We start from the raw sequence: 25,541 nt of genomic DNA on the forward strand, positions 1-25,541 counted from the left end.
TTGGATCAAAACCGAAGGTATTGAACTTGAGTTATCTCCACCAAATACGCACGAATCAAATGGAGGATCGGAACGAGCAGGACAAGAGATAATCACCAAACAGATCAAGATGCGGATCTCCGCAGGCATACCTGATCTTTTATGGGTTGAAGCAGTGCAAGCTGCTACCTACCTATATAACATTAGTCCTCTTAAAGCTCGATCGTTCAAATCCCCAAATGAGGTGCTGGATACTTGGTTTCATGAATACCTACGATCATCTGCCCCAGCGGTCGCGGATCACTTAACTGTCGATCTCCGCCCAAACTGGAGTAGAATATATCGATACGGGTGTAGGGCATACCCTCTGGATAAGGAAAGAGAACTAGGTATAAACAAGAGAATTTACAAAACTACCCTAGAGCAAATATTGGATATCTCGTCGGATACGTACCAGGTTCTCCAATCTACCGTATCTGGATACCCAAGCTCAAGCGGGTCATCGTCACTCGAAACGTTACTTTCTTTGAGGAAAGAACATACAAAATGGATCAAACAGATAAAACCATCGATATACACACGGATCAAGAGCTACAGCAATTTGCACTAGCTCTCGATATTCAGCAAATAATCGATATCGATGGTACTATTGTTGATCAGGTGACGATGTGATGGCTTCGACACACACTACTACTGGTTCTGTTGACACCACCATGCGCACTTCAGATACACCTCAAGACGAGCAGGACTCGGGGGTGTCTCTGGGGGTGGGAGCTCACACATGAATACCGAAAAGTAGTAGTACGCACAAGGTTCTGCACTCTGAAGAGGCCCTAGAGGCAGAAGACCGAATTCAAGAACGAACCACCACTGATCAGGCACAGGAGTCTACAAGTTCTACTCCGACATCACCGAGCAACCATAGTAATCAACCAGAAAGTATGGATTATGAGCACACTGGTAGTGCTACCCAAGTCATACGCGGGGAGTACGAGAGCGATCCAGACACTCATCCTACTGATACTATGGACGCCTACGTCGTAGAGGAAGTAACATCACCGGAAAGATTACCTCCTCCGACACGCACAATCGATCAATTCAAGGAAGATCAACTTTCATTTCTTCCTGATCGAGAACCCAAAAGACAAAGGATCATGAGGATCGAAATTCCTCGCCCAACTCTCAATCCATCTGAGTATCAATCCTTTGATTTTGATGATACAACTCCTGATATCAACACATCTACGGATCACCACCATCAAACTCGACAACAAAAGAGACTGCAAAACAATCCGTCAACAAGCGACCACACGCTTATAGGCACTCTTATTGCGAACTTGTCGCTCGAAGGTGATTCCCGTATCGAAGATTTCCATTCAACATTTTGGCCTAGCCACCCAAATATGAATATACAGGGGGAAGAACACTCATTTGTTACCGTACACAGCGTGATCGCCTCCGCCGTACGAACAAAACCTAGCCCTCCTAAAGCACCTGAAAATGGAGCCTTAGAGGAGCTACCCAACTTGCATCTATCAGGATTGCCCAAACCACCTCAGCGTTACCACCAACTCAAGGATCACTTCTTGGGGAAATGGTTTAAACGCGAGTGTGAGATTGAGATCAACAATCTGAAGGATCGCAAAACATGGCATGAAATCAATGCACAAGACGCACCAATTGCCCCTATACCATTGCAATGGGTATTCACATACAAATGCAATGAACAGGGATTCTTAACGCGATGTCGAGCTAGGCTGGTTGTTCGTGGTGATCTTCAAGCTAAAGACACGATCGAATCAACCTACGCCGCGACACTCGCCGGAAGATCATTTAGGATCGTAATGGCGCTGATAGCAAAATACGATCTGGAAACAAAGCAATTTGATGTCGTCAATGCATTTGTCAATGCTCATAGGGATCCATCAGGTGTACCTGTAGTTTGCTACTTACCGGATGGATTCAAGGAACCAAATAAGTGCGTAGTTCTTGATCGCGCACTATATGGTCTCCGAGATTCCCCTGCATTATGGTTCAAGGACTTTAGCAAGACACTAAAGAATCTAGGTCTAAACCAATGCAAGGAGGAACCCTGTCTTTTCACAAACCCAGATCAGACTGTTTTGGTACTATTCTTTGTGGACGATATACAGATCGTGTATCATCGCAAGCATGTATCAACAGCTGATAGTATCATCTCTGGTATCAAGGCGGCCTATGAATTGAGAGATCTAGGCGATACAGAGTGGTTTTTGGGTATCCGGATCATTCGCGATCGGAAAATGGGAAAACTTTGGTTAGCACATGATACCTACATTGAGAAGATTGCACAGAAGTTTAATCTCAATAATGGCAACGCATGCACACCGTTACCAATCATGGAATTCGTGAAATATGATGGAACTGCTACTATCACATTCATACGAATCTATCAAGAAAAGGTAGGATCAGTGCTATATACCGCAATCACAGTTAGAGCAGATGTCGCATTCGCAGCATCGCAACTCAGTCACTTTCTAACTAACCCATCTCCGGATCACATGAAAGCAGTTGATCACTGTATTCGGTATCTCTGGAACACGAGATACTACTCAATTGGATACTGTCGAGAACAGATCCCACAGCTTTTGTCATTTTCAGACGCCTCATTCGCCGACGACAAGGAATCACGAAGATCATCTCAAGGTTTCGTGATCTCATTGTTCGGTGGACCAGTAGTATGGAAAGCTTCAAGACAAGATACCATCACTACTTCCACCACCGAAGCCGAATTACTTGGTGTCGAGCGCACATCAAAAGAGACACTAGCTACCCTTCGATTTCTCAAAGAGATCAATCTTGTAGTCAAGCAACCAGTCACGATCTTCTGCGACAACCAGCAAACGATCAGATTAGTAGTAGGTGAGAACGAAAGGATCACTACTAAGCTGAGACACGTCGATATACAGAACATGTGGCTACGTCAGGAATATTCAAAAGGGAGTTTCCATCTCACATATTTGGCCCACAGCAGAGATGACAGCAGATGGATTAACTAAGAACTTATCACGACAAAAGTTCAATCACTTTATATCCCTCCTAAACCTACAAGACGTGAGCACCAGGATCAACAAGATCAAACGACATATTTTCCTTCAAGAGCACGCTTCTTTGTAGCGAATTCAATCTCGAGCTGCATCAATTCAAGCTTCCGCTTCTTCTCAGCAAGCTCGTCACCAGAGTCAACCACGTCCCCTTCACCAACAGCATTATACTCGTCATCAAGATCACTATCATCATACATATCAAACTCAACCTTCTTCTCTTTACCCTTCGAAGCAGCACGAGCAGGCTGTGACCGAGTCTTAGGACTTGCCGCAGGAGCCCTCGTATTAACCTTCGAACGCTTTACCGCAGGAGATTGAGGAGCAGGAGAGGATCTCCGTTTCCTAGTCGGAGAGGGAGGTAATGATCTCGTGGCGGGGGAAGGACGAACGGATGATCGCGACGATCGAGCAGGGGGAGGAGACATAACCTGTGTTGGTGATGAGAGAGAGTCAAGATCGATGAACTCGCTATCCTCTTTAGTCATCGCCAACATAACCGTCATCGCAATACGGGCCGATTTCTGGTTCGGGACAGTCCTCTAAAGAGTATGTCAGCAGATCACAACGAGATAAAAAAGATCAGAACATACCTTTCCAGGAAGTACCACGAACTCAGGATCGCAAAGCTCCAACAGTCGAACACCCAAAGGTCTCAAATACACCGGGAGAGGTGTACAAGTGTGCGTGGTGCACTTCCAGCACCGAAGAGAAGACGCATTTCTCCGCTTGAAACACTTGCCATGTTCCTCATGACGACCAGAGAGAAGAGAACGAACACACTCCGTACAGGGAACAGCGTTTTGCGCACCCTTATTCCTAAGATCACGCTTTGGGCCCTTCCGCTTGCGCTCATCACGAGCTTTGCGAGTAGGTGTCCGGCTCTTACTTGACCTAGGAGCGGGGGTGGGATTGGTGGAAGAAGAGAAAGGTGACTCCAATGAGGAACTCTCGCCGTCGGGAGGAAGGTCAGGAAGATGATATTCTTCCTCGCTATCGACAAAAGGATTACCACGATCCGCGGGAGTTATCACTGTACGACCTTTGTTTGCATCAGCCCGGCGATCTCGAACAGCTTCAACCTTCTTCAGAAAGCTATCATCGAGATCTTGGTGATGTTCACCAAAGGATGGTCTTGTCCGTGAAAACTGTTTGTTGGAGGGCGATCGAACCTCAGCTGCAGGCAATAACTGACCAGGAGAACGCTGAGCATTAGATCCACCAGATTGAATGTCACCCTTCGGTGAGGTATGCGGGGAGGCGGTTGTATATCGATCAACAAGATCAATAAAGGCCGGGGACTCTCTGACAGGAGAAGGCATGATGAAAGAACGTATTGGAATTATCGAATATGAATCTAAGGAAGGGGAACTGTCTCCCTCTTATAATCATATCGATCCACTAAGTTCTCTCAAAATCCATCGAATTCCACTCAATTCCATCTCCGCCACAGAGCGTCGTATGCGCGGATCGATCGAATCAATTGATACAAACACTCAACCGCATAACAATCAAAATGACTCAAGCCTCCTGATATGCAACAATCCGAAGGATTAATTCCCTCACTCGAATATCGTCACTTTCTCACAGGCTTTCCTGATCAACGATACAACTCACTCTTTTCTTTTCTTGAAAAATCATACGCTTTATACGCCTCACGCTCCTTTATCTGATGAATAAGCCTGCCCGGCAGGTAAAATCACAGCAACTACCCGAACAAGGCGCTCACCAACGCTTACGCCGCTCACGGCCAGAAAAAATTTTCCTTTGTTTGCTATGCAGATCCCTCAGTGTAACCATCAAAGCACCGAGCGATCTGGGGGGTGTGTCACGGAATTCACCGTATAGTGTAACCCTACGGTGTTAATCCTAGTACTCCTCCGGAGTACTCATTCCCATGATTACTAAAACTATTTCACTCAGTTCATTTGTGTACCCTATATACCTAATTAGGCGACTCCATCGCCTGATCAGGGTATATAAAGCAGGTATGATCCTTATGATCACACCTCAAGTCAATCTAGTTTATTATCACTCTATATACCTATCTCCTGATCAAAGTGACCATTAGACATAGCTATTACCTCCGTGATAATTGCTATATTCAATAAACTACAAATCGCGGAAGGTTACAAATGGAAAACTGCTTTTACAATTTATTTCAGCTTATTCGAATCCCTGATGATGCCTTTCAGCCTTTACAATACTCCTATCTTGTTTTAGAATTATATTAATTATATTCTTTTTAATTTTCTAAATAAGAATTATATAATATATCTAGATAATATCTTAATCTATTCTGAGAATATTATAGATTATTGAAAATAAGTTTGTAAAGTTATTCAAAAACTTATTAATATTGGATTACAAATTGATATTGATAAATATAAGTTCGAAATAAGGAAAACAAAGTATTTCAGCCTGATTATTATTCCTGATAGTATTAAGATGAATCCTGATAAGATTAAGATTATCCTCGAATAAAAGTTGTTAATTAAGTTAAAAGACCTCCAATACTTTTTAAGGTTTGCTAACTTTTACCAATACTTTATTCACAATTTTTCTAAAATCACGGAACTTTTAAATCACCTACTAAAAAAAGAGAATATATAAAATTGGATTGCTAATCAAGAGAATACTTTTGAAAATCTGAAGCATACCTTTACCTTTGTTTTAATTCTTGTAATATTTGATTATCATTACCGCATAGTTGTTGAGACAAATGTTTTCGATTGAACTACAAACGGAGTATTCTTTCAATATAACAATGAGGGCCGATTATACTCAATTGCATACTTTTTTTCAAAATATAGCACTGTCAAATATAACTACAAAATTTATAATAAAAAACTACTAGCTATTATCAAGTTCTTAAAAGAATAAAGATCCGAACTATATAAAATTCAAAGCTGTTTGAGATTATTATTGATTATAAAAATCTAGAGTACTTTATATCAATAAAGATATTAAATTAAAGACAAGTTAAATAAACTGAATTTCTAATTAGTTTCAACTTTTGTATTATATACAGACCAAGTCTTAAAGCAATTCGCCTCAATATATTAAATAGGAAAGTAGAAGATCGTTTTGTATACACTAATCCTAATGATGATCAAATCAAAAATCGCTTATAAACAGTTCTTTCAAAAAGAGTATTTGATATTACTGTATTTAAAAACTTTATCCAACAAACAAATAACAATATCGACCTCATTGTGGTGTCTATAGGTATAATTATCCCTGATATTGAGAAGCTGATTGATAATCTTATTAATAAAGTATACGAATTATCCGAATTGGTCACTACTATATATAAAACACTTCAGAATCCAATTGCTTGCTATTGACCGCTATCAATTTGAAAAGATCTTCAAATCGTTTTTCAAGATTATAAATTAATTAATAATAAAATTTTCTATCACAACCACCTCTTTATTTCCCTTTCTGTAGAGCTTTGCACCCAGATTATATACCAAATGCACTTTATTGGTCCGGCAGAATATTCCAATCGAATTAAAATTATTAATCTCATTTTTTGTATATATTAATGGTTTAATATATCAAGGGAAATCGAAACTTACGTACAAGCCTGTCAACTCTGCTTCCGAACCAAAGCCTCCCATCTTGCTGCATTCGGATTCCTAGAACCCCTGCTAGTACTATTCCGCCTTTGGTCCGATATTTCCATTGATTATATTACACCGCTATTAATTAGCAAACGCTATAGCAAAAAGTATCAATATATTGTTATAGTTGTCTGTTGTCTAATGAAAATGCATCATTTCATCCGGTTATAGGACTATCTGCAGAGGAGCTTACTGATCGGTTTGTCGAAAAAGTCTACTGCCTATATGGTGCACCTGATAATATAATATTCGATAAAGGTTTACAATTTATATCAGAATTCTGGAAGCATTTATTTGAGTATCTATTGATCACTTTGAAACAATCCTTTTCATTCCATCCTGAGTCCAATGGACAAACAGAGAGGATTAATGCTATAGTAGAATAATATCTTTAGGCTTTTATAAACTTCCATTAAGATAACTGATACGATTGGCTTCCATTTGCAGAGTTTGTGCTTAATAATATTATTTCAAAGACTATCGGCGTATTCTCATTTTTCATTAATTATGGTTTTTATTTATGCCTCGATATTAAGCCTTTTTCATTTGTTCCCCTAAACCTATTATATTAATACAAATACGAATTTCTAAAGGCCAATGAGATTACAAACCGATTTAATATCATCCTAACAAAATTGAAAGCTCTAGTTATTTAATCCATTTAGAGATATGAAGATTACGCTAATAAGACTTACACTAACACTGTTATATGGATATATATATAGTAGTAAGCTATCAGGAAACAATCCCTGATACTGTGCCTTTTGGACAGATTGCGTGTGTGGCGTAGTGGTAAAGCTTACAACTCCTATTGTGTCCGCTTACGTAACAATAAAAGTACAAATATATTAGCTATTGTTTAGGAGGTTATTGAGGGTATTGAAATTCTATCCCTAAAAAAAGGGGATCATATAAACTAGAAGATCATCCTACAGTTAGCCCAACCGTAATGCCCCCTGGGAGGCTTGTCTATATGGCCCGGTTGAAAATTACTAATAATAATAATAGTAATTATAAGATAAAGTACTATTAATTCTAATTCTAATTCTAATTTTAAATTAAATTACAGCCAAAAAATTATTATTACTGTTCTTTTAATCTCTAATTCTTTCCCTTTATAAAATAACAGAATAATAGAATAATAGAATAATATAAATGATCTAATCATTATCATCTAAAATCGTTTTGGACAAAAATGTCCCCATGACACGCCATAACTACCGTCATTCAAATGATTCTCTCAATCCTAAAAATGTTGCTTGCCAGATGTCTTATGGCGATGCCCTTATCGTTTAACCGTTGCCTATCTATCCTGAAACCTCTTCCGTTGCTACTAATGGCACCTCTCTCAAACCGCGACTACTTCGACAATTCAGAATCAATGACTGTAATCTGGAGCACACTGACGCGATCAATACCGCAATAGCAGAAATTCCGCAAGTTGTAAGTGATTCGGATTATGTGAGACGATACAGCCTTTCTGACCAATGAAGTATTAGCTTGCGCGAACTATAGTAAGACTCGAGGACCTTATCTTTCAACTTGAAACTCCAGGCTTCGACATTTTCGAAGGTCTTGATGATACTAATTATTCTACTCTTGATACCTTTGTGTTCTTTACGGAAGATTGCTCTGAACTGACAGGAAAGTTGAGTCAACAAATCGTGAGGCAGAGCCAACCGCTGTTGACATCTTGAATGATTATCTAGGTGATTAGGAAAAACCTTGTGGATTATTCCATGAGATCATCACTCGCTTACCTACTGCTTTTTAGATTTTGCTAGCCTCATGTACAATGCAGTGGTAACATAGCCACCCAAAATCTAGATGTCACTTGCAACGATGATTGGGCAAATGAGAAAAATGACGATGATGAGGACTACGGGAATGCAACTGGCAATGATGGAAGTAAGTCGCCAATATTTCTCCCAGCTATTTAAATCCATAGATTTGAAACATCCCATTCTTCTCATGTTTTCATTGTCAACAACATGACATAAGTCAGTTGACTTGCTAAAAAGACATAGCTGATTACTATTATGACAAATCTGGTAATAACTTTGGATGGATTCAAATCAAAAAGTTTGTCAGAAACATCCCACCCTTGAAGGATTCACCTTTAGCATTTCTTCCGACTTAATGGTCAAGAACCAAAATACCCTCGCCAGTATCATCGCTATATGCCCTCTGGCGACCAGTCGTGCCCAATTTAAGACTACACTTGCCTCTATTAAAGACAAAACTCTTACCAAATCAGATCCTCTCGAAGGTCTTGCCTCACAAACAAGCAACATTTTTTACTTCTTCACGAGTTTTCGCATGCCTTGTCCCTAGTTGGTGGTTATAAAAAAGGTGTGTATTTATTTATATGCTCCGTTTGTATCAGTGGTTAATTCCATTTAGGTGATAATGCATACTCGTGGAGTAAGTGTCTAGTTGGCCGATCAAGGCCAGTGAAAGCGGTAATTTGGAACGCTGGTATGATAATCTCATGAGAGCTCTTCTATACTCTGCCCTAAAAATCATTTACAAGAATACTGACTATTTCTGAGTACCAGACAGCTTTGCTTTTTTTGCTACTGCCATGTTTCTAGACACCTACACGTGGTATACCGGACAAGCATTGCCAAAATATGATCATATGGAATTAGAGCAGCGTAGATTCTAATTCAGCAAAAGAAGCTCTAGCTACCGTTTTATTTATACTGTCCGTAGAATAGTACTTTAGATAGGTATAGTTGCTTACATGTAAAGATTATTCTACATGGAAGAATAGAATAACACATCAATCCACGACTAATTTCGCCAGTGACTTAGACTGTGAATTCCAAATATTATCTTGATGTAGATATAAATCAAATTCAAGGATTTTAGATTTCCAAATTACTCGATTAATATTAAAAAACTGAAAAGCTTATGGTGAATTTGTGTGAGAATTAAATACAAATGTAAACTTCATTGAGATCTTCAATAACCTTCTAAGAAGAGTTATCAAAAATAAATCAAGTCCATTATACATAGATTTTAGAAAAGACATGCAATAAACTTTATGAAATTGAAGAATCATTCTCTACATGTTTTTTTCCCGATGAAAATAACGATTCTTGTCGGTAATATCACCGAATGCCAGTTGTTGACCACGAAGTTGGCATCGGTGCCTTTGAAGCTTCATAACAATCCCCGATCATGTCGAAAACTTTTGAATCGACTAGCTCAATGTCATCGCAAAGCATTCGCAATTTGTCAACTTTATGACCCAGTTCTTCGTAATTTCCACATTGACTAGCATAGTCCGTATACCATTCCTTCATTGCCTCTAGGGACCTCCACATTGTTTATTGCGCTAAAATACGACTTCTTTGGAATATGGGTTTCCTCGGCCTCAGCACTCGAAGAGGGAGTTGATGGTGGGTACTCGTGAAAAAAATGATTTACATGTCGACCGGCTGAATTGATTGGAAGAGAACCATTAGCTGGAAGAGAAGCAGCATCTGGTGAGTTTTCGCGAAGCAACCTCACCCACGTTTGTTCCTGGCCCATGTTACCTCTATTGGTCAAATGGTTAGCTATTCAGTTTAAATATAAGAATTTCTATGAGAAAGTTGAGAATCTGACGAGGGAGATAGTGAATAGAAAGCTTACGTTGTGAATAACTCATAAGATCTTTGAAAGAAGGCCTGCGTTCGTGGATCGTTCGATACTTCAAACCTCGTGACTTCCATTATGGGAAACCCTTTTCTGCGGGGGTTTGAGAGATAAGGAAACCCGACTTTGAAAGTTTTGGACTCCTTTGTAACAGCGGCGGTTAGAAAGACAAAATCTTTTACAAGATCTTGAACAATCTTCGTCTCCGAAGTGATGTCGACGGGGTCAGGACCTTCTTTGTAAGGATCTTTGCTTTTATTCCAATCTATTTAGCTTCCAAGTCAGCTGGTATATCTTTAGATATCAGATCAAGTTAAGAGGGGCAAACTAACCTATCATCAAAATCCACTCATCCGGATCATGCACAGATCGGCCCCAATAGAGAGGAGCACGGTATCCAACATAAATATCGATCTCTTTTCTGAGTTGTAAGAGTCTCTCTAAAATAGTCTTTTTAGCATGATTTACTCCGGGTTCAAATCTCAGCCATAGAAGTTCTGTATCTGGGCAATGATCTAGTTTGTTTGGCAAACCATTTCCTGGACTGGAACGCATATTTGTATAAAAATCTCCCATCTTCAAATAGCCTCCGCTCGGCCCAGGAAATTGACGTCTACCCACTGCTGCATCGTAAATTGATTCGGTGTGCTTGTTTTTGTAGCTCGTCCCAGAAGATGTCTCGCTATGAATTCGCAAAGGGGAAACCCGCAGCAATGAAGCCAGGCAGTCAACATTGAATTGAGGCTTGGTATTGACGTATTGCTTGTTCTTTTTTATTCTGAATTTGTTTTGGGCCGACTCGGAAAGCAAGAACTCATTTATTGCAACCTCTTTTGCGCCTATAGTTGCTAGTTCTGCATTGAATTCCGCCTTCGAATTTCTCGTGTCGTCCTCCGTAATATTCACTGATTTTTCGTCCCAATTCCAGGCTAGTATCATAAGAATCTTATCTTGGCTGTCCATAGCTACAGGTATTAGATCTGCCCACTCTGCCACGTATGGATGGCCATCATCCTCCAGCCAGTTACCTGATGCTTCTATTCCTCCTTGTCTCCATCTTTCTTTCCAAATTTTCAAAATCTCGCGCACTTTGTCCACAGCTCGTTTGAAGACCTCACTATCGAACTTGAACATAAGGACCTCTAGTTTGTTCACTTGCTCTACATGATTGGGTAGACTAATGCGTGAGCACCTATTGGTTGGATGGAGTTGGCTGGACATTTCTGACCGCATCAAAGTTACCCCAAGACTCTGCTGAAATATACTCCATTGCCTCGCATTCTTTGATTCAACGAGTAAACAGATTGATTCTTGACCTTGAGCTGTCTCTGTTCCCCAGTATTTTACAGAGCAGCCTTGGATAGTCGAAATGTATTCAAGTGTAGCGAGCCATACTTTCCCAGTCCGTGAGGATATGTCGAGCACAGACAGGCCTTGAAGAAGCTGAAACTGAACAATAATAAGAATTTCTTCCGCGATACTGTGTCTCTCAATAGGCTCGTTCCAGTGAACACCGCCACATGCCGGGGAAAGTAGGATTGGATTTCTCCTTTTCTCCATGCGAATTCGAGCTCTTCTTTCCTCTTGTGTTTCTCTTGGGCATGTTGCCTCTGCTGTGCCAGTTGGAAAAGACATTTGTTATTCGTCGTATTTGTGGATGTTAATAAAGTAATTTTTGATGTGTTAATCTGTGTTGAGATTGAAAGTAGCTTTTAGATAAGTAGAGGTTATTATCAAAAGTCGTAGAATGTTAATGGGTAGCAAGTTCATAAAGAGAATTTGGCTAAGCCAAGGCATAATACGGCAATGGATGATTTGTCGTATCTCATGTGATTTAGGTGCTGTGTGAAATGCTAGCCTCACTGAATCTAGACTGGAATGTTGAAACGAGTCCGAATGCATCGAATTCCTAAAACTTTATGCGCTCCAATTCTTTGTCAAGATTTCAGGTCTATACAACTTACAAGCTTCTTTCAATACTTTCCCAACGGTTCAATTCCGTTTCTAGTCTTTCGGTATATCCCTAGTAGTATGAAATATAGTAATATATGAAAATGTACGAACTATCGTATCAAAAGTCTTAGTCCGGTTCAAGGCCCAAACTATACACACCACTCTTTTTATATTATATACTAACTTTGACACGCGAATTGCCTAATTGAGCTATATTGACCGCATACATCCAATGAGCTAAAACAATAGTTTCCAGTTACGTAATCGGTACTTTCGTCCATCGTAATGTAGTGTATAGGTTGTTTTCTAAGGGATCCTGCAGCGCTCGCATGCTGATCAAGTGACCAGGCAACTGTATTATAGAACTTATAAGACCGAAGATATGTTCTATATATCAGCTAAATTTATTATTCACCTGCAGAAATATCAATTTTATTCTCGAAATGCCCATCCAGCAAGTTAACCTTCTTAAATAGCATCTTCAACAAGCGCCAGTCTGAAAATGAGTCAATTCGATGCATCGAAATTCGAAATTACTACATATTACTGTCTATCAACAAATCTCAGAACCTGATCATCGAACAAAGTTTCATCGGGTATCAACAAATTGTAGAGCAAATTCAATCCAAGTCTTCACATCTCTCCTCTATACTTAATTTAGCCAATAGGATAGCTAAATGTAGAAGTGTCGAAGGTCTCACAAACAAGAAGACCCGGAAGATCCTGCTCCTGCTCTACGCCCAAAATCTCTGCCGTCTGATTCCAGAATGCTCCTATAGCAGGCATCAACTGATTGCATCTTATAAGATTAACAGGGGCGATATAGTTCTGCAATAAATCATCTTCAAAGTCCGGATCGTCACTAGAGATATTGTTGACACTGAAAAGTGTCTCGTTGACTTCTTGAGTAAGTCGTTCGATAAGCTCCGAACCAAATTGTAGCGGGAATGTGGAATCTTCGTTGTTGCTCACAAGTTCGATGAGGGCTTTACGTTGCTGTACTTCGATGTTGATTCCGTTGACGAAAATGGTATTTTGTAATGTTGTGTTCTTGAAAAAGTCAATGAGGCCTTTGTTAGAGAAACGGGAGTCATCGGTGGCGTCGTCCATAAGGTTATTGAGGTTCTAGGGAGAGCAGTAATAGTTAGCATTATAGCAAGTAGTGCTTGAAGTTTTGGTGAAACTTACAATGGCTGCTCCTCGCCATTGATTTATGGTACCAAATAGATCTGCCGAAACAGCGGGTGATAGGACAAAAATCAAGGAGATGACAAGTCTGTTGAGTCTCATATTGCTAATTATCATGTATATGCTAGTCTTGGTAAGCAAAGTATGGTTGGTCTTGTCAATTGCTGCAACCGAAGCGACAATGCACGTGGTCTCCTAAAGAAGTAGAGCTCAAGGGAGTTCGAAGTATTGGGGCGAGTAATTCAGAAGCACTACTAGAACGCGGACAAAAATCCAGAGATGTATGTTCTTCTTTATACTAAATCAAATGCCCACCAGTCGGGAGAATCTTTTATAGAAATGCAAAGGCTACACTCAAAATACCGTCTAAATCATATTTTTGATGATGACAAGCACTAAACACTTTCAGTGATCAATCATAGTCAAACTATCTTGGAACATGCTGATCTGTTCTCATTTGCTGCGGTGCAAATAAGCTGAGTGTACCGCAGTACTGCGACTCACAAAACTTTCGGTACTCCAGTGGTTCATCTCATAGAGTTTGAATGACTACCCACTCTGAAAATAATTCATTCTTGTTCTACCTATTCTCATGTTGCCGACGCTAGTCACTTTGCATCCAACTAGTAAACACTATATGATCTCAAGAAATAATGAGTAAACCAAGAAAGAAGCTGTCTTAGCTAACCTAAGTTTCCGTGCTGTATAAAGCCATTTCCTTGTTGTGATATTAATATTCTCATCATCGGCATTATACTTGTTTTCTCTTAGAGCATATTTAGATGCCCTCAAATAGTGCTTTCGCTTTCATCTTTTCAGAAGAAACCCAATTACGATGCGTAATTAGGGCTAGAAAACAAGTGAATTGACAAAAGCAATCACTTTTTCTATTCATGATACATAATTACCTACTCAATCAGTGCTCATACAAGACATTACTATCTCGTTAGCTGTCAAAATCAAGTAAAGTATCGACGTCAAAAGTCTGACATTCGCTACATATTCAGTGTTGCGATTTAGATACATCTTAGCTCTAGTATCTCCCTGGTGTCCCAACTTCCAGATAGTACTAGGCAGAAAATATAGCAGCCAAATTTGAGCAGTTGAATCGCGTTTGCATCTGCAGATGCTGACTATTTGAGGTTTGAGCTGTATATTTCCAGAAAGTATCAGAATCTAGAATCATTACCATGCAAGGTGAAGAGAAATTGACACTGTCAGAGAATTTATGCTAGCTTTTCAGTTGAAGTGAAAATGAATGAGGTAAATCTTTATTTTGATTGTGCAAATTTTATACAAGAAGATCTGCCGCCAAAAGGAAAACCCAAGTTCTATCCGTAAACTGAGTGACACTGCATAACACCAACCGAGAAGCAAAAAGACCAAAATTCTCCAACGTATTCACTTGCTCACAAGCATCCAATACACAATCACTAATGACCAAACACAACAAAAAATCACTCCTCCCCGACTCCCAAACTCACCTCCAACCACATCCATCTCTCACACCCAAAGCACCAACCCCCAAGCCCAAAATCCCCGCAGCTAAAAACCCCCAACTGACACCCCCGGAGCAGAAACCCTCCTTTCACACCATCAAACCCACAAGCCTTAAGTTCACCCAGAACCACACCCCCAATTCCCGCCGTCCTCCAAGCCCTCAAAACCCCATTCAAACAACCAAAACACCAGATCCTCTCCAACGCGCGAAAAAACTATTGCGCCTTCGCCTCAAACGTCAAGCTCTGAATTAAGCGCAATAAGATTCCTCAACTTCTCATTAATCCCGCTAAATGCGCTTTGGACGAGATTGTGTCCTTGAGCATCTGGTTTGGTATTTGCGATGGAGATGAAAAGATGATGGTTGAAACCGCCGGTATCTGTTTGGGATTTTGCGTTTGAGAGAATGGTTAGATGAGGTATGCTTTTGATACTTTGGAGAAGGGAGGGGAGCGTAGTTTGATACTGTCATTCCACTCGCTTACGATAGTCTGGGGATCGCTTGCGGTAGCCGCTTGAGGGATTACGATAGCGGAGACGCTCATAATTATCAAGATGCAGGTGGTAGTAAATTTAGTGAAATGCATGTTGAGTCTTCTAGTGAATTAAGGGGGAAGGGATGTTGTATTGAGAAATAAAAGATAAATTAGATGTTGAATTGGCAATGAAGGATTCTTCTTATAAACAATTTCAAAGGTAGAGAAGATGAAGTGATTTTAAGAGAGCACTGTTAAAGCAAGTAAAGAATGAGTATTAAATGAGAACAAATAATCAATACCTTGAAAGCTTCCCAAATCTTGCACTGAATCTCAAACATGCAACAGGCATAAAGAAATTCAAAATATTATATGTAGTTCTCAATCACATCGCCGCAAAAAATTATGCATGTGCATACTATTCTGAGCCACCCATCAACAGAATCACCAACTTTCAAACAAAATAAACAGAACATACGCTATCAAAATTAAATGACTAGGAATGCCTGCTTTAAGCCACGAATATGCTATTCTCGACGAGTACCTATAAGCTTCTGTGCCGTAACAAGCCACCCGGCTATCGAGGTCCCGATACCATGTTTATATAGTAGGTCAGAACCTAGACTTACGTTATTTATACTTTGAGACACGATACCCGGTAAGAATATTAATAAGGTAGAGGTTTTGAATGAGACTTGATCTAGGGTTATGAGAAGCGACAAAAAGGAGAATGGCTCGTACATTCTACCCCCTCCCTCCCATTCACAAGATAAACAAGCACCAAAACCCCAAGATTCCAATCAAGTCCCCGCGCCAAATTCTCATGCCCTCGCCAGGAAATAAATACGATCATAAATCTAGTGATCTGAGGTCAAGGGACGCTGAACACAAACCAAACTATTGAGATTTGAAGCGACGACTGTGCCGCAATTGAAAACTTGAAAACACTTAGCGAGCTAAGCTTCCTAGTCAGGATACAAAACATCTATGTCGAAACTATCCAGAGTACACAGTAATAATGGTTACATAGTCCACATTTTCCCACGACCAGTTGAGATAAAATAATCCTTGATTAGTTGCTAGACGGGAATATCACAATGATAGTTGATAGAGAGCTACGATAGTCCTAAATTTATTCTCTAATTAATATTCTATAATGACGGTGATGATATAGATCCGGCATATCCTAACATAGTGCTGGATAGTAAAAGTATGTTGCTCGGTCTAGGGCCAGCTCAATCTGCGTCGAGGGGTCTCTCTACTTGGTAATTTTGCTTCCTTTAGTTTTCGTTGATACTTGTTAGTTTTCGAAGCGTTTGATTGCACTGTTGCAGCTCTCTCCAGCTAGACTATTGGGCTTCCTTGCACTGATAATTCTGAGGCTTTCCAAGGATAAAAGACACACGGCAGCCCCACAATCCTCGCAATCTCTTCCATCAGCTCGATCTTTTGAACTCCAGAAAGAGATGAAGAAGTACCAACCACACACTCCGAGGGAGTAACACGGGCTTCATTAATATTTGGACTTTATCTAGATTGATAGCTAGATGGGGACTTTATCTTAGGGATTCATTTGGCATGCGTCCGATGAATTGTAGTGATGATATATTCCTACGTAGTTCGGAACTGGCTTGATTCGAATTTTGTAAATCATAATGAGAATCTTCGACTCACCCAAGATCATCAGTATATTAACTGATGAAATACACTACAGCCTGGAGGAATACAAGTAAAATATAAGCACAACGACAGCTTTTCGAGGAAGCAGTATGTTTCCGCTGTATGTTGTGCTGGTCTTGAAATGTGATGATTTGATAATATTTGAACCGTAATGACCATTCGTTGTAAAAGACACTATTCATTTCTGTTTCAATTTGGTTATTACTTAGGATCCTTCTTCAGGGAAGTTCTGGTGTTGATGCAGGACAGTACAGAGCAGCTGTGGTGCGAAAATGAGGCCCAAAATCCACCACAATATGTTTAGATGCTTGCATTGTTAGAATCAGCGTTCTATAAAATAATCAGAGTGAAAATTTGCTTTTAATATCACCAAGGCACTGGAAATAATACTAGACCAAATTAACACCAGAGAATGCGAAGTGAAAAGAAACTCGATCAATGTTACTGGCGTGCCTCATTTGCAATATACAACGTTAAAATTATTCTTCTTAAGCTGGGGTCTCCGAGAAAGGAGACCCGCCGATGAAGTCTAGATATCTTTCCAATTTTTATGTTGCGAAATTCTTGCAATTCTAGCAAATGATGCTTGATTCCACAGGGAAGTCGGAAGTCCCGACATTCGCGACAAGATAAGTACAACTTTCACCATATTTCGCCTCGTCAATTACTATAGCTTGAACAAGATCAGATACCAACTCCTTCATGATATGTTGTTGTGAGTGAATATGGCTGACATCAAAACCTCACCAATAAAGTGCATCAAATATCTTATCTATCATCACGCAGCCCATGCATGGAGCACGTCATGAGGGGTACATTGAAGTTTTGCCCACAACATAAATCGCAACAATTACAGAAAACCTTTCGGAGAAATGTTTAGCAATGTACATGGTAGATATGCCGACCAACGTAGGGTTATAAATACTAGGTGGTCGATGGTGTCAATGGCAAGGATTATATCGAAATATTAGCAGCCCGAACTTTCGAGGGTGTAGTTCCGCAAATTTGATATGAGATAATTTACATAAATCAACAGTACTTCTATCATGTAGAGCGAATATTTGTCGTCACTCTATCAATTCTTTCCATATTGAAGATGACTTCCACCAAAAATAACTTGATTGTACATGACCACGTGATCGAAAATTCCAGCTCAGAAGAAGTGTCGAGCTCAGTCATCAAAGAGGAAACGAAGAGAACGTGGACTAGTTATATATGGGATAGTTTAGATAAATCCCCTCAAGAAAGACGGTTTCTGTTCAAGCTTGATTTGGCAGTGTTGACGTTCGCTTCTCTGGGTAAGTTTTGTTGTCCATTGCCAATGCACCTGGCATTTTCATAATGAAAAGACTTCCCAGTTTTGACTAATAAATAATGTAGGATATTTCATTAAGAATTTGGATCAGCAAAACATAAACAATGCATTTGTCTCGGGAATGAAAGAGGATCTAGGCTTGTATGGAAACCAACTCAATTACATGGTCGCAACATGGACTGCAGGATATGTAATCGGTGAGATTCCTAGTAACATTATACTCACTCGAGTACGCCCGTCTATATGGATTCCTACCATTGAAGTATGTACCCAATCCCTATTGATGATAGTTGAGTATGGTAGCTAAAGTCTCGCAGGTAGTCTGGACAATCCTGACAATGTGTATGTCGCGGTGTAATAACGTATCGCAAATATATGCATTACGCTTTTTGATTGGTCTGGCTGAGAGTGGTTTCTATCCGGGAATGCAGTACATTATCGGATCATGGTACAGAAAAGACGAGTTGGCTAAAAGGTCGTGTATATTCCATGCTACAGGTGCACTTGGGTCAATGTTTTCTGGATATCTGATGGCTTCCGTGTACCATCTCGGTGGTCGAGGTGGTCTAAAAGGTTGGCAATGGTAAGAAAATCGAAGGGTATTATCGTCAGCCTGCTGTAACGGTGACTAACCGATACATAGGCTGTTTATAATTGATGGCGTCATCTCCCTTCCCATCGCCATAGCAGGATATTTCATCCTCCCAGATGTCCCAGAAATTGCTAAGGCGTGGTACTTCTCTAAAGAGGTTTGTGATCAACCAGCTCGTTGGTTTTCCTTGCTAATGCTTCAATAGGAACTGGACTATGGTAAGAAACGCATGGAATTGGAAGGTCGGGAACAAAGAAAGCCGTATACCAAAGCAAAGATAACAAAGATTTTCTCATCTTGGCATATATATGCTCTTACCCTCTTATATGTGTAAGACTCGAGTAGTTCAAAGCAACGTAGATCCAGCTGACATCCATTCAGAACTTTCAACAATGGGGTGAGCGGAGCGATACCAGTTTTCTCCCAATTTCTCAAAAGCTCGAAAAATCCTAAGTATACAGTGGGCCAAATAAACACGTACCCGACAGGCACTTCGGCAGTGCAAATCGTGACCACCCTTGCGTATGCGTGGATTTCAGATACCATCTTGAACGGAAAACGCTGGCCACCAATTATGTTTGGTGGAGTTGTGAACATCATATGTTATGTTTCTCTCGCGATATGGGACATACCGATTGGATGGAAATGGGCTTGTTACTATCTCATGGGCTCCGGGTTTGGCCTTTCTGGTCTTTGCATGGCGTAAGTTTCCACGTGCTCATTTATATTTTAAGATACTAACAAGTGCCCAGATGGGCGCATGAAATCTGCAATAAAGATAATGAGGAACGGGCAATAGTTATTGCGACCATGAATGAGATGGCTTATGTTCTTCAAGCTTGGTTGCCATTGATTGTTTGGCAACAAGTTGATGCTCCGCAGTATCGAAAGGGGTTTATCACCATTAGTGTACTTTCGTTCATTCTTATTCTGACGGCGTTTGCGATCAGAACATTGTGGAAGCGGGAGAAACTTCGGTAAGTAGCTTATGGATCAACGTTGACTGTATCGGTGATGCTGATGCAGATTTAGGGAAGCCAGAGACAAAACCGCTGAGTCATTGACAAGTGATGAAAATAATGAGAGGCCATTCGAAGATGTTGGATTGGATGTGAGTGAGGCTTTGGATCTGGATATTCGAGAAGGTAGAATCCCTGGTCCACAATCCAAAGACCAAAGTTCAAGGATCGTTCAGTGAGCAACTCGGTTTTGATGTTGGCTTTACTGGAGAGCTCACGGTGCCACATCACCCATTACGAGACCAGGTACTCCAAACTGCCATTGCCAGCAGCTGCAGTTCAGCTGGCACGTCAACTGTACGATTGTCTGTTGAAAAGCAGAACTGCCCGCCGTTGTCCTGAGAGATAATCAGATCAATTGTTTGGCCCGGCCCGATTGTCTGAGGACGGCACATTCTTCCCATGCGGTCGATCATCATACTATACAGATAGTTCAAATGATCCAGTATTCATGACTACCTAGCTTGATGAAGCATGCCGTGAATGTTGAGTGATATTTAGTCGTAATGGTAACAATTGCAAGGGTTGATTATCATTGTCCTATCGATAGAAGTGGGTCCTCATGAGTCGCACGTGGTGGGGTTAAAGATCGACCAATGAAAACGTGGCATTTCAATGAAAACCAACAACCTTTCAAACCTTAAGAATGACAAAGCCTTTGCATGATAAAATGAATGATATAAACTCAGGAAAACGGAATCTGTAGAGATTGAGAGACAGAGAGAAGTAGAGAAAAGTAGACAGAAGCAATGATTACCCTCAATATCATTCCATCACCTACCATATCAAGAGCGCATTGAAAAACCAACGACTGTTATATAATTTCTTTCCCCCCCAGTTCCCCTCCATCCCCATTATTCGGACCACACAGGACGAGAAGAGAGAGCCGCCCGTCCTGGGGTGTAACATGCCAAGACCCTCATCTCGAATTCTGCCCATTATGTAATCATTCACCGCCTGCTTAAACGGACGTAGGATCTTCTTCGGTCCAGTCTAAATTTATTATCAAGGTGGGATGTGGGAGAAAAAAAAAACCTAAACCTTCAAAATGTCGTCAAAGTTATCTTCTGTTCGCAGATATCTGCTCAATTTTCGACCTTTCAGTCACCATCAACTCCGTTTGGGTTGATTGTATATCTTCCACTTGAAATTCGACTTACAAAACAATTATCCGGTTTCAACTTTTCTCCAAAAGAGTCATATTGAAAGAGTCCTAAAAGTAAGTTCGTTCTCCTTCCCTTGCAAGTTCCGCGAATTTTTACGTCACGTACTCTTCTATGAGTTACACCACGACGAACCTCCTGAACTTATTTCGGCGAAAAGTACGAGTTGTTACACTCATAAGCAGGATTCCGCGAATCCAAGTTGTTTGAATTTAAATACACTCAAATCTGACTTTAATTCCTTATCAGTAACGGAACTAATAAAGTCGACACAGAATCCAAATAATTACTCCATAAGACTCGTACAAAATGTGCGGAATTCTCGGTTTAATCTTGGCCGCATATGACGACCCCAATTCAATCACAGCGGCGTCGCAAATACACGAAGCTCTTTACTATTTGCAACACAGAGGACAAGATGCCTGCGGAATCGCTACATGTGCCGCTGGAGGTCGAATCTATCAATGCAAGGGCAACGGCATGGCTTCAAGAGTGTTCCAAGATGGATCTCGCATTCAGGATCTTCCCGGTTTCATGGGCATCGGTCACTTGAGATACCCCACAGCTGGAAGCAGTGCTAGTGCCGAAGCTCAACCTTTCTATGTCAACAGTCCTTATGGAATTACCTTTGCGCACAACGGAAACTTGATCAACGCTCCAGAGCTCAAGCGCTTCCTCGATTTCGAAGCTCATAGACATATCAATACCGACAGCGATAGTGAGCTAATGCTCAACATCTTTGCCAATGAGCTCAATGAGACTGGAAAGGCCCGTGTCAATGAAGAAGATATCTTCAAGAGCTTGGAAAGAATGTATGGCAGATGTGTTGGAGGTTGGGCATGCACAGCAATGTTGGCTGGATTCGGCATCCTCGGTTTCCGCGACCCACACGGCATTCGTCCCCTCATCTTGGGTTCTCGATCAACCGAAACAGGAGCTAAGGATTATATGATGGCTTCTGAATCAGTTGCTTTAAAGCAACTTGGATTCAGCGATCTCGTTGACATTCTTCCTGGACAGGCCGTCATCATCAGAAAGGGCTCAGAGCCTCACTTCAGACAAATTGTTCCACAAAAGAACTATGCTCCAGATATCTTCGAGTATGTTTACTTTGCTAGACCTGATTCTATCATCGATGGAATCAGTGTTCATAGAAGTCGACAAGCTATGGGAAATAAACTTGCCGATACAATTAGCAAGGTTCTCGGCCCTGAGGCAGTTAAAGAGATCGATGTCGTTATTCCAATTCCTGAAACATCCAATACATCAGCTCAAAGTGTTTCGAAACGTCTCAAGATACCTTACTGCGAAGGATTCATCAAGAATCGCTATGTCTTCCGCACTTTCATTATGCCCGGACAAGGTGCTCGTCAAAAGTCTGTTCGCCGCAAGCTTAGTGCAATGGAGTCTGAATTTGCGGGACGTACAGTTCTCTTAGTTGACGACAGTATCGTTCGTGGAACGACCAGTAGGGAGATTGTATTGATGGCCCGTGAGGCAGGTGCAAAGAAGGTCATATTTGCTTCCTCTGCCCCACCCATTACCCACGCTCACATTTACGGTATTGATCTTGCATCACCTCAAGAACTTGTCGCACATAACCGTGATAGATATGCAATTGCTGAACATATCGGTGCGGACGAAGTCATCTACCAGTCATTGGAGGATTTGAAGGCAGCATGTGCAGAACTTTCTCCTCGCGATCCAAAGACACAAGAATTTGAAGTTGGTGTTTTCTGTGGTACTTATGTAACACCGGTTCAAGATGGTTATTTCGAGCACTTGGAACAAATTCGAGGTGAAACTCGTAAGATGAAGGTTTTGGAGAGTGCGAAAGAAGCTGTCATCCATGGCGTAGCAGGAGAAAAAGAATTCAATCTCATCAGCCAGGGAGCAGTAGTAGATTCAAAGGGTCAGGTAGTTCCCGATGTCAGCCAAGATCAGGTCGGCAATGGAAATGGAAATGACAATGGCAATGCGAGGCCCAAGCTAGAGTCTAGCGAGTCTAGCACACCTTCGGTCAGAGATCGTCAAGATATCAGGTATTTTTACTCTCTATCAATACCTTACTCTGGACAACACACTGACTTTTGATAGTTTACATAACTTTGCAAGTGACTCTAACAGAGATTACAACTGAGATTTTTGAAATTTAGAAGTAAACTCAAACTTTAGCAAACTTTTAGATTAGGTACAAACATAGCGCGGCCTTTTGAATCTGGCTACTTTGGCCAGATCGGGAATTCAACAAATACCAAAGATATTTAGATGTACAATATCGGTGCTGCTTCATGTCATAAATAATCATCGCGCGACTTGTGAAGTGAAGGAAAACAGTCCGTCAAAACAATCTCAACATGTTCTCCAGACTAAATTTTTGCATAGTATGTACCTTCGTGCGATAGCCCTGCTGCCTAAACGCGCGTCACTCGCCAGTACTCTTCTTGCTTTCCATTCACAGTTTCCTTGTTTTGTTCTTACGTCTGAGCATTACAGATGAATAGATCATGTCATGTTTCCATCTATTCATACGATCCGCTTCGAACGTGATGATTATGTATTATCTTGTGTTCATCCTCATCACCGTATACCATTCAAAGACACCGCCTTCACTTTTTCCCTGTTACTATGTCGGAATGAGGGCATAGGTACCTAGGTAGTTAATTGTGAGTGCTCGCTTAGGTTCTGGGCAGGTACTAGGTAGCTGGTGCCAACAATTTAGTTCGTAGACAAGGTTTGCACAACCAACAGTTGCAAATATATCGTGTCTCAAATCTCGCATGTTAATACGTAACTACTCCGCCTCTTTCATTTCGGATGTATCTGGGGGGGGGCCGTTCGATAATTTTGCGAGTTTGGGATAATGGTAAATGTATGTTGGAGGCGCGTGTGAAAGCTGTTTGTATGTTATTTTTGTAACGTCTCTCAATGGTTCTCTAAACACACTGTTAATGCGGAAGGCTATGAGAGTTGGTTTGCTGGGATGGGAGATATTGGGTTTAAGATGTGGGGCTTCTTGTGTCTGGGGATGGTATGGTGGAGATCTATGAATAGTCTGAGTGAGAAATGGCTTGGTTGGAGACTGCGTACTTTTCGTCGATGGCGCTGCGCTGCGGTGGGTTTTGGGTTTTGGTTTGCATCTGGAATGGTTATGTAATTATGGTTTCTCTGGGTGTGATATTCGTGATATAAATATGTATATATCTTCCCCTCAGCATTAACTTCTCGATTTCAAAATCAAACAGCTATCTTTCTCATCGGATCAGTACTATAATATACCATCTCCTTTGATCACTCCATTATACACTCAGCTTGATAACCATCTATTAGCCATGCATATCACCCTAGCACACTCTCTCGCCATCTTAAGCATTCTCACCTACTCTTGCACAGCATTAGTATTGCAACAAACAACCGTCGGTCTTCAAAATGACTCGGAATATGATGGCGCGGCAGAACAAACTATTTCTCCTCCCACAGCAGTAGATTCCAACCCTTTCTTTCCAAGATCTCTATCTACTATTCCTTCCGATAAATCATCGCCTACAATTATACTCGATGAGCCCATGGATGCCGGTACGGCATCTGGAGCGAAACTTCCCGCACGCAATTTAGGTCCGTTGGGACAGGAAGGATTCAACATCGCTACATATCTCACCAATCCCACCAACACCCAGGCCGCAGTGACTTCTCAAATCCTAGCTCCCGCGCCTTCGATTACTGCAGTAAGTAGATTAATCATCAATTTCCGTTGCTTATCGAAAATTTGCAAGTCCTAATACTCATTCATAACTTCAGGATCCAAGCTGGAGCGAAATATTCCTCACTCCCACAACTACGGTGATTATTCCCGCTTCTACGATTTACTATACTGTGGCTACGGTTACCGTTACTGCTCGGAGTATCAATACATTTGCAACCGATTCCGTCATTTCACAAGTGTATTCAGCGCTACCGCAAACATTCCAAACAATTACCACAAGGTCGTCTACACTCACTTCATCGATTCTTCGTCACGGGAACGGAAAGCGTGGTTTCGAGGAAGATAAGAAGGCTTGTGAAGCGCTGGAGCAGTCGGAGGTGCTGAATTGTTTGGTGACGAAGGGGTTGTTGGTGCCGTACACGACGGTTACGGAGGTGCTGGGGGGGAAGACGATGGTTTTGGTGGAGGTTAGTGTGGGGGCGGGGAGGGGACGGAGGGAGGCGGTGGTTACGGGGAGGGTGTAGGTTAAGATGATGGTATTGTTATCATTCCCGGGTACTTTGGGCACGCACTTGGGAGTTGTTGTGAACAGGTTGGAGAGGTTGCGTGGTTGGTTAAT

General features: G+C 41.1%; 7 protein-coding genes across 7 annotated transcripts; 4 read left to right on the forward strand and 3 right to left on the reverse strand.

Annotated features, from left to right (window-relative positions):
* Positions 1-9,056: 9,056 nt before the first annotated feature.
* Positions 9,057-9,356, forward strand: EAF02_002043 (uncharacterized protein; the record flags this gene model as incomplete). The annotated part of the gene is made up of 3 exons (XM_038898091.1): positions 9,057-9,063; positions 9,092-9,166; positions 9,247-9,356. 3 exons carry the CDS (start codon positions 9,057-9,059, stop codon positions 9,354-9,356), a joined length of 192 nt encoding a protein of 63 aa, XP_038761783.1.
* A 448-nt stretch (positions 9,357-9,804) lies between these two features.
* On the reverse strand, positions 9,805-11,968 carry EAF02_002044 (uncharacterized protein; the record flags this gene model as incomplete). The annotated part of the gene is made up of 4 exons (XM_038898092.1): positions 9,805-10,012; positions 10,041-10,235; positions 10,331-10,598; positions 10,666-11,968. The coding sequence occupies 4 exons, from the start codon at positions 11,966-11,968 to the stop codon at positions 9,805-9,807; spliced, it is 1,974 nt and encodes a 657-aa protein (XP_038761784.1).
* A 975-nt stretch (positions 11,969-12,943) lies between these two features.
* On the reverse strand, positions 12,944-13,576 carry EAF02_002045 (uncharacterized protein; the record flags this gene model as incomplete). The annotated part of the gene is made up of 2 exons (XM_038898093.1): positions 12,944-13,411; positions 13,475-13,576. The coding sequence occupies 2 exons, from the start codon at positions 13,574-13,576 to the stop codon at positions 12,944-12,946; spliced, it is 570 nt and encodes a 189-aa protein (XP_038761785.1).
* Positions 13,577-15,205: 1,629 nt separating this feature from the next.
* EAF02_002046 (uncharacterized protein) lies at positions 15,206-15,561 on the reverse strand (the record flags this gene model as incomplete). The annotated part of the gene is made up of 2 exons (XM_038898094.1): positions 15,206-15,354; positions 15,441-15,561. 2 exons carry the CDS (start codon positions 15,559-15,561, stop codon positions 15,206-15,208), a joined length of 270 nt encoding a protein of 89 aa, XP_038761786.1.
* A 2,665-nt stretch (positions 15,562-18,226) lies between these two features.
* On the forward strand, positions 18,227-20,235 carry EAF02_002047 (uncharacterized protein; the record flags this gene model as incomplete). The annotated part of the gene is made up of 8 exons (XM_038898095.1): positions 18,227-18,428; positions 18,511-18,707; positions 18,763-19,028; positions 19,089-19,194; positions 19,243-19,367; positions 19,419-19,739; positions 19,790-20,014; positions 20,070-20,235. The coding sequence occupies 8 exons, from the start codon at positions 18,227-18,229 to the stop codon at positions 20,233-20,235; spliced, it is 1,608 nt and encodes a 535-aa protein (XP_038761787.1).
* Positions 20,236-21,528: 1,293 nt separating this feature from the next.
* EAF02_002048 (uncharacterized protein) lies at positions 21,529-23,359 on the forward strand (the record flags this gene model as incomplete). Its single annotated transcript, XM_038898096.1, has 2 exons — positions 21,529-23,261; positions 23,317-23,359. The coding sequence occupies 2 exons, from the start codon at positions 21,529-21,531 to the stop codon at positions 23,357-23,359; spliced, it is 1,776 nt and encodes a 591-aa protein (XP_038761788.1).
* A 1,192-nt stretch (positions 23,360-24,551) lies between these two features.
* EAF02_002049 (uncharacterized protein) lies at positions 24,552-25,446 on the forward strand (the record flags this gene model as incomplete). Its single annotated transcript, XM_038898097.1, has 2 exons — positions 24,552-24,944; positions 25,018-25,446. The coding sequence occupies 2 exons, from the start codon at positions 24,552-24,554 to the stop codon at positions 25,444-25,446; spliced, it is 822 nt and encodes a 273-aa protein (XP_038761789.1).
* Between the last annotated feature and the right edge of the window lie 95 nt (positions 25,447-25,541).

This window comes from Botrytis sinoallii (genome assembly GCF_014898435.1).
Source record: "Botrytis sinoallii strain Bc 23 chromosome Unknown BSIN_003, whole genome shotgun sequence".
Taxonomy (NCBI): Eukaryota; Fungi; Ascomycota; class Leotiomycetes; order Helotiales; family Sclerotiniaceae; genus Botrytis; species Botrytis sinoallii.